At 40.0% G+C, this 8,937-nt stretch overlaps 1 protein-coding gene across 1 annotated transcript; it reads right to left on the bottom strand.

Moving 5' to 3' along the window:
• Window positions 1-213: 213 nt before the first annotated feature.
• AK88_03934 (uncharacterized protein) lies at window positions 214-5,850 on the bottom strand (the record flags this gene model as incomplete). Its single annotated transcript, XM_012481544.1, has 1 exon — window positions 214-5,850. The coding sequence occupies one exon, from the start codon at window positions 5,848-5,850 to the stop codon at window positions 214-216; it is 5,637 nt and encodes a 1,878-aa protein (XP_012336967.1).
• Window positions 5,851-8,937: the final 3,087 nt, after the last annotated feature.

Here is an 8,937-nt window from a genome sequence, read left to right as displayed (position 1 = left end):
AAAATACAAATTTAACATGTGTTGTCCTATGGGATCGAACGTTAGTATAAATTCAACAGTATGAATTAAAACACTTCCCTTGGGTTTTTCCTTCCGTCCTTGCAAAATCCGTTAAGTGCTCAGCTTTTTTTTTTTTCTGTCTAATCTCTCCCTTCCCCTCTCACTACATCTGTACATCTATCTCGAGGTAAGCAATCCACCGTGCGCAGAACACTACACATCGTAAAAAAATTTTCTTTCTTTATTCTTAAAGTCATAACTGGTATAATTAAACATGTTGTCTTGGGGCGATTCCATTGACTCGTACTTGTCCGCAAGAATTGCATTCTTCTCCAAAAAGTTATTATTATCAACGTAGTTGTTATACATGCTCATGTTGGGTTCCTCCCTCTTGCCATTATAAATGGAAGACGGCATGTTACCACCCTTCTCCATAAATGATTTGTTGGCTACTTTGTCTGAAAAGGATTCTGCGTACGAATTGTAATATGGCTGGTTTCGCGGTACTACACCTGTTGCGCCTTCACCGTTAAAGTGCAAATTGGAGTTGCTTGCACTAGCTCCCTTGTGGTTTACATTCAATTTGCTAAACGTGTTCGTGTCGCTGTTTGCATAAATGTTGCTCAGGTTAAGGTTATTCATCATGATATGGTTTATCATGCTTAGGTGGTCCTTGCTCGTTTTTTTGTTGATAATGTTGTTGACGACGCCTCCGTTCATGCTCGCGTTTTCCGCTGTAGTACTGCTGTTGTGTTTGCCAGTATGGCCGCCGCTTGGACCACCGCTCAAAGGGCCCACGTTATTCTGGGCCGAATTAGTCGCACTACTCATCTTACTTATGTTCATCATATTAAAGTTACTCATTTTTGCATGCAAAACTTCGGCGTAGTTAATTCCACCTTTGCCATTCTTCATGCTTCCAAGGTAGTGAATATCTGCGTTGCCTTCGACGGCGCTTCCTCCTGTGCTGATATTGTTGGCATAATTGTGCACATTTGGGGGGCTCATTATGTCTGCAGTGTTCATGTCGTTCATTATATTTACACTACTCATACTATTCAACACGTTTTCGCTATCGCACGTGGGGCTATTGACGAAGTTATTTTTTACACCTAACTGCTGCGCGGCGTTCTTTCCAAACCCTCCCGCTACGGCTACAGCTCCACCACCTGCTACTACGCTTCCCCTATTGTATACCTTCACATTGTCTGCCTTGACATAATTCATATTATTTAAAAAGCTTTTGTATTCATTTCTATCGATTGGGGCATTTTTCTTATCGTCATTTGGCAGCACATTTCCGCTTGCAAACTTGGCTCCTTGTTCTTCCTCCTTTACAATGTTGGAGAAAATTTTGGTTCCATTTTTTCTTTGGCTAACTGGGTCATAGTGATCATTCTGCTCGAAGTTGCTCATGTTCATTTTATCTGCAGCATTTCTCTCATTGCTTTTTTTTTTGATGACGGTATTGGTGACGTTGGCACTTCCTGCATTGGCGCTTCCGCCGTTTGCGCTTCCTCCATTGGAGCTTTTATTTTTGTTCTTATTATGTTTGTTGTTCTTGTTGCCATTTTTCCCACTCTTTCCGTTCTTTCCATTGTTGCCACTGCCGTTGGCGGTATTCGTGTTGCTGCTTGCCGTGGTCTGCTCTCCGCTATTCTTCGGGATCCCACTGTGCACGCCATTCGCCATGATACTTCCATCAGCATTATAGACGCTCTCACTAATACAGCTAGTTCCTAACAAGACTGTATTTTTGCCATTCCCTTCCTTCACATTATTTTTGCTATTCTTCTCATTTGTGGTGCTGCTCAGCTGATTAAAATTTTTGTTATTCTTGTTTGCGTTGCTCGAGCCGTTACTGTTAAAGGTAAGGTTCGCTCTGGACTCTCTAGTGTCAAGGGGCGCTTTGTTTGCTGCGTTGTATACGTGAACGATGCTTGTGCCTAATGGGCCCACATTGCCAATGCCGCTAACGGGACCAACGGAACCATGTGCATTACTCTTAGTGGTGCCTCCGGAAACGTTTGGGTCAGCCATGTTGGCAAAATTCAGTTTGTTGCTTCCATTCACATTATCGCAATTGCTCAAGCTCATGTTATGCTTCATCATGTGGTGCGATGCGTAGCTAGTAGTGTCCATTCTTAAATTGCAAAATTTCGTTTCGTGCCCACTGATTAGATGCGTCCCGTTGCTCAAGTTAGCATTGCTCGTGCTGTTGGAGGAAGATGAACTCAGATTTTTCATAAAGGAATTGTTTTTCGCCTTTTCACCAATGTTGTTGTGATTGCCGCTGTTACTCATTGCGCTAACCATGTTGCTCATCACGTTGGTCAAAGTGCATGAACATGGTGGCGGTGGTGGAGGAGGTGGGGGCGGATTCTTCAAAGGAAAATTCGAATTTGCAACTTTTTTCATGTTGTTCACCTTGTCGTCCTTGCAGGTGGTGTCATGCCTTGGTATTGTCATATTTGGCGATACGATATTCATAGCGTCAAAATTGCCGCTACTCATCTCATTATTCTTTGTGGTAAGGTTACCATTCTGCATTAGACCGCTCGGCACATCACTGTTCATAGGGACATTGTTTTTGTGGCTTCCCTTAAAATTGGCATTCGCAATTACACCATTTGCAATCATATTTTTGTTATAATTCATGTGCGTCATGTTTACTTTGTTCACCCCGTTTTTATTCAAAACGGGTTTTCCGCTAACATGTGCGCCACCGTTACCACCGTCGTTGTTATTTCCATTCCCGACGATTATTGTGCCGCCTGGTCCGTCAAACAGTGCGCAATCAATTTCGCCATTCTCTGTATTGCCTTTATCATTCGGGTTGCTTACACTTGTGGGGTAGCTATTAAATGAATTGTACTTGTTTGGCATGGAGTACTGCTTAAGAGTACTTATGCTACTGTTCGTTTGGGGGGCTGCATTGCTCCCGATGTTAGCTGCAACTAAATTTACGCTTTTTAAAAATGGGCCAGTGCTACTACCACTGCCGTTGCTGTTATTGTTGTTGTTCTTAATGCTATTCTTTCCACTTGCGCTTGAGCTATTCTTATGACTTCCGACATTTCCGACATTTCCGCCATTTCCGACATTTCCGCCATTTCCGCCATTTCCGCCATTCGCATAATTCATACTAGGTGCATACATACTATTTGATGCAATTCCGTTTCGAGCCATGGAATTGTTGTTTTCCACTTCGTAATTTCCCTTAACTGCATCTATAATACTTTCTTCCGATATATTTAGACTGTTCATGGAGCCGCTTTGTCTTACATTGACCTCGTGCACACTGTTGATGCTGTAATTGTTATTGGTGCTCCTGCTATTTATGCTAACGTTGCCAGCGCCTTGCTTCAATTTTGAATTCCCAGTGTTAACCGCAGGTGCACGGTTCACACTCATGTTACTGTTCAAGCCGTTCATATTATTTACCCCCATGCTGTTAGCAACCATACCGTTATTTATACTGTCGAGGGTTATTCCAGGCGCGCCTACATTTAAGCCACTTGGAAGTACAACAGGGTTGTTTAAGTTACTTTTACTAAGATCAACTACGTTGTTTTTGCCTACTTGACCATTTTTTCCAATCAAGCTTCTTTTGTTTGGTATAGAGCCTTTACCAGATACGTCGCTCTTTACGCTTATATTAACATTGCTATTCTTGCCACTCAAACTGCTGACGTTATTTAGTAGTACGGTGTTCTTTATGCTGTTCACGTTCATGTTGTTAGTATTCATACTAATTATATTTCCATTAGGGTTGGTAAAATTGCGATTCGTGGATCCTCCTCCTACGTTTATATTTTTCAAATGATCGCTACTGCTGCTGACATTGGCTATGTTAAAATCGTTACTCCTATTATCGTTGCTGGGGCTTTTCACCACATCATTAAACATGTTTTTGGGCGTCTTGGGGCTGTTTTCTACGTTGCTTTTGTTGGCATTCCCTGCAATGCTCATGGCCTCTCTGGAATTGTTTTTGTTGCTGTTGTTGCTATTGTTGTTATGGCCGTTGTTGTTGTTGTTTCCTTTGTTTTTGCCGTTCCCTTTGGTGTTACCGTGGTTGTTGCCATTCCCTCCATTGTGTCCACTATTGTGACCTCCACTACGACCGCTGCTATGGCCTGTGCCGCTGCCGCCGGTGTTGCCACCATTGCTTCCTCCGTTATTTCCCTCATTATTGCCTCCGTTATTGCTGCTACCATTACTGTTGCCACCGCCGTTATCGTTATTCTTGCCGTTGTTCTTGTTATTATTTTTGTTAGAATTTTTGGAGTTCCCCTTGCCGTCACCTTTGGTGTCTCCCTTTCCTCCACCTTTGCCGTTATTTTTGCCATTTCCCTTACCACTTCCGCTTCCACTTCCATTTCCACTTCCACTTCCGCTACCATTTCCGTTGGCGCTGTTACTTCCACTGTCGCCACCACTAAGGCTGTTCGCGTGTGCGTCGCTATTAGCCAGAGCCCGCAGCGACTTGGCATTCACAGAACTCATATTAATCAACTGTGGATGTGTGCTGTACTTGGCAAAATCCCGGTTATTCATAGAGCCGTTTTCATATGAAGAGAGGCCAATAATGTTGGTCGGCATCATATTCCCTACATTCGCAATAGTGTTGTAGTTATTTTGGTTTACATCTGCATAGAGGTTGTACAACATGTCACTTTTAACGTTGCCTTTGACCGCGTCCTTGCTGAAGCTTATTTGGTATTCCTTATTTTCCAGATAGGAGTTCATCATGCATTTCCTTTCCTCCATGTACATGTGGTTGTATTCTCTGCTTCGCTCTTCGCTGTCGTTGTTGTCGCTGTGATTTCCGCTGTGGTCGCCGCTGTGGTTGCCACTATGGTTGCCACTGTGGCTAGCACTATGATTTCCGCTATAATTGCAATCGTAGTTGGCGCCATAGCCGCAGCCGTAGGCGCAATTGGCTCCTCCGTAGCAGTGGCCACTGGCCCCATGGGCATTATTATTGCCCTTTACATACCCACTGCCATAATGATTGGAACTATTAACTTTGTGTGGATTGTCCTCCAACTTGGGATTGTAATTTTTTATAGTGGACCCCAAGCCGTATATAATGCCTGAATACTTCTTGTCATCTATTTTGTTATCGAAATACAATTCCAGCAATTTGAAAAATGTTTTACACGTCACGAGAGAGTCTGAACCAGCCTGGTGTTGTCTTCCTATCCTCTTCACACTTAAAATTTCGCTAATTTTTTGCAATGAGTAAGTCCTACTTAATTGCTTGATGTTCAAATTGAGAAGCAAATACTTTATATCGTACAAGGAAGGAAAGAAATCGTTCAGTAAATCAAAAAAGGCAATTTCATTATGAGGTAAAGCACAACACGTTAGTATTTTTAACAGATAAGCAAAATCATAGCAACCATGAAAAGATATCCATTTGACGTCTTCATTCATGACAAGACCTGAGGACATAATGACTTCCCCAAAATGCAACAACTCGATACCTAGGGATTGATGTTTTTCAAAATTTATTCCACTCAGTTTTAGGAAGTCTATAGAATTCTGAGCATACATATCACTTTCCAAATCAAACTTAAAATTGAATTGCCATGTTGACACCTTAGGTAGCTCCCCTTTCCCATTCGAAAAGGTAACTCCTAATTGTATAACCTTCAATAAATCTACATTGCATTTTATGGTTTGGTAATTATAATCTATTACATTTCCTGTTGGCCTAGCAACAATTCCGGGAAATTCTGTGTCGATAGCAACATAGGGATGATTTTCGACTACATCCCTGATTCGTTCAAATTCCTCCTCTAGATTATTTGCCCATACGTCTACGATTTTCGTTCTCTCATCCATGTATGACATGTAAATTTTTTATCTTATGATTCATTTAAACCTTGCACGATAATTCCTTCTTCTATCGTTTTTCTTTGTTTGGTGGCTACTTGCGCTACGCGATTGGTGTTTGCTGCTTGCGTTACTGTAATTGTTAGTGCGGTTAATCTTGCAGTTGTTATTTCTACTGCTGCTTCTCCTTGTAAATGCCATATACATGTGTACTTTCAGCCAAGTTCAAATACCTTTAAAGCAATCACCACTAGCGTCAGTCTTTTTTTCATACACATATGCGTGCGTGCGTTAGCATACATGTTTATGCATGTGTATGCATACTCAAGCGCGCCTGTGCGTTCGAGCGTGTGAAGGTCTCGGTGGGTAAGTACGTGTACCAGCGTATGTACGGGATGGTATACTATAATGTTTAAGGGTTTACTTTCGTGGAAAGATTTTCTTCTGTACGTGCACGTGTGCATATGCACACCAAGGTAAGGGGGTGCACTAGCGTAGATGACTCACGCGTGCGCAAATATTTACACGTTGGGCCCTGTTCGTCGGGTGCAAAATACAGCTCCTACACGTTCACAATCGTTTGGCGAGAAAAAAATGTTTGTACTTGTTACGAAAGCGCGCACGCTCGGCAAGGTCACGTTCACATTTAGTACCACAGCAACTACCACAGGTGTTGTTGTTGTTGTTTTGCTGTTCTGTTCTTCCTTAAGACTCTTACTTTGTATACACAATTCGCAAAATGAAACATAATCAAAGGATTTAACATTTCATATTTTATCCTTTGACTTTTTTTTCTTTCGCTTAATCCAAAAATTGTGCACATAAAAATGTAATAAAAATGTTTTTTCCCCCTTGCCCCCAAAAAAAAAGCTCACATGTAATTTCTTAATTTACCAAAAAAAAAAAAAAATAAAAACAAAAATGGAAAACGATTCAAAATATTTCTTGTACACATTTACGCACATGTATATTTGTACATTGTACATGTATACATGTCGTGTACGCATACACAGAGCACAGATATCCACATGTGCTTTCACGCATGCTTAATCACCTGTACACACATTCAGACGCATTTATAACGCATGTCACCACTTGTTTATGCATACTTGCTCACACATGCGCGCATATGCATATGCGTAACGAAACAAGGCACACGTGAAAAGTTTTAACTTTCAAAAATAGAATGTTTTAGAACGATAACACACATAATGCTCGTTGGTACCAAAAACATCCTATTGCGAAATAATAAACAAACGATCACACGAACAAAAAAGGAAGCGCGCTGGGGTTGAGCGCCTATGTGGTACAGGTGGAACGACGTACGCTGAAGCATATGTGCACCATACCTACACGTACATGTGTAAGCACATGTGGAAGTGCGTCAATAGTGGCACACGCGTTGTGGAGGTACGTTCACGGGGAACATGTACATATGCACATGTGAACATGCATACAAGGACGAATTTATATATAAATATACATAAGTATATATACGCATAGGTACACATCCGCGCAACGCACACCCACGAGTATACTTGTGTAACACCGCTTCGTCGCACTTGGCAAAATGCAGTCGTTACTATGTTACATTATGAATCATTTTTCTCTGCTTCGCTTTTCTCAAAGCAACTGACTCGTTTTTCGGATTTTTTTTTTTTCGTGCACCTTAGGTGAAAAAAATACCCTAAAAATGATGTTCATCAAGCGACAGGGCTATTCCTGCTTCGCACCTATGTATATATATATACATACTCGCTTATATATATACACAGCGTGCCCTGAAAAATAATGCCTTTTCCGTTAGGCTAATATGTGCCCTCATATGAACTAATGCGAATGTATCATGTAGCACGCTGCGTGTTTGTGTACATAACATACATATACATGTAACGTACGACCTCTTAAGCATTACAAGTGTACATATACACGATGAGCATACATAGGAAGGAACACTTCACAGCTTCACAAAACGCAAATTAAGGAGCCAATGGTCACGCAAGGAGTATATATATACTTACGTATTTTCCATAAGTACATATATCTTTGTTCCATTCACATATGTTTTGTTCACTTCATGCTTTTGGCATAGCTCTGCGATGAAATATGGCATATGTAAAATGGTATTTCTCAACTTTACGTAAAAACTATGCAAGAAAAATCACGTTCATCTTAATGACTATTTTTCTCTATTATAACATTTTTTCATGCAAAAAAAAATATATATATATATACTTGTAAGAAAAAAGAATGGCAGGAAAAAACCACATATCTTTTTCTTTTCTCCCTTTGAAGTAGCAAACATGTATAAAAAAATGGATTATTAAAAAATGGATAATAAAAAATTGACGAGAAAAGCCCTGAGGAAAAAAAAAAAAAGGGGGGGGGGTTACACGGGTTTGCGTTTTGCGCGGAGTGGTGGGTTTTGCATTGTTTTAAACTGGTTAAAATTTTATACAAATATATATAATAATTAATTGCCCAGTAAGCATAATATACCATTTCTTCTTCAGGGAATTGTAATACGGGGCGGCTAGTGTATATATGCTTAAATGAGCGTGTATTTATGTACATATATTATAACGTATATAATGTTGCTCATTTTTGAAAAGGAATATTTTATACCTGTGTTTAAGCAAGTTTTTCTCAACCCCTATACATGCGAAATGTTAACATATGTAATATATATATATTTCTTACATTTATATGCCTGCATACTGTTTTTTCCACTCGTTCATGAGCTGCAAAAACTGTCCTTCAATTTTTTTCCTTTTTTTTTTTTGTTAACCGCCGCATTTCTTAATTTACAATCTTCTCGTTTTAGCTTCCTCTTTTTTTTTTTTTTTTTTTTATTCCTTTGGTGAATGTGGTATAAATAAAAACATTTTGTCATTTTTTAAATGTAGAAGAAAACACATAAGAGATATAAACACATCGTATAACATCTCCTTTAAATCCTTTAACCGAAGACTTTTGCGTTATATCATGTGATAGAATTTACGTCCGTGAGCGGCCATTTAGCCGTTCTTGTTTTGTTTTGTTTTTTTTTATCACAAGAATGCATAAGTGTTTTAATTACAAGGCCGTGTATAATAC

The sequence above is a fragment of the Plasmodium fragile genome (genome assembly GCF_000956335.1).
Source record: "Plasmodium fragile strain nilgiri unplaced genomic scaffold supercont1.49, whole genome shotgun sequence".
NCBI lineage: Eukaryota > Apicomplexa > Aconoidasida > Haemosporida > Plasmodiidae > Plasmodium > Plasmodium fragile.
This window is presented reverse-complemented; position numbering and strand designations above follow the sequence as displayed.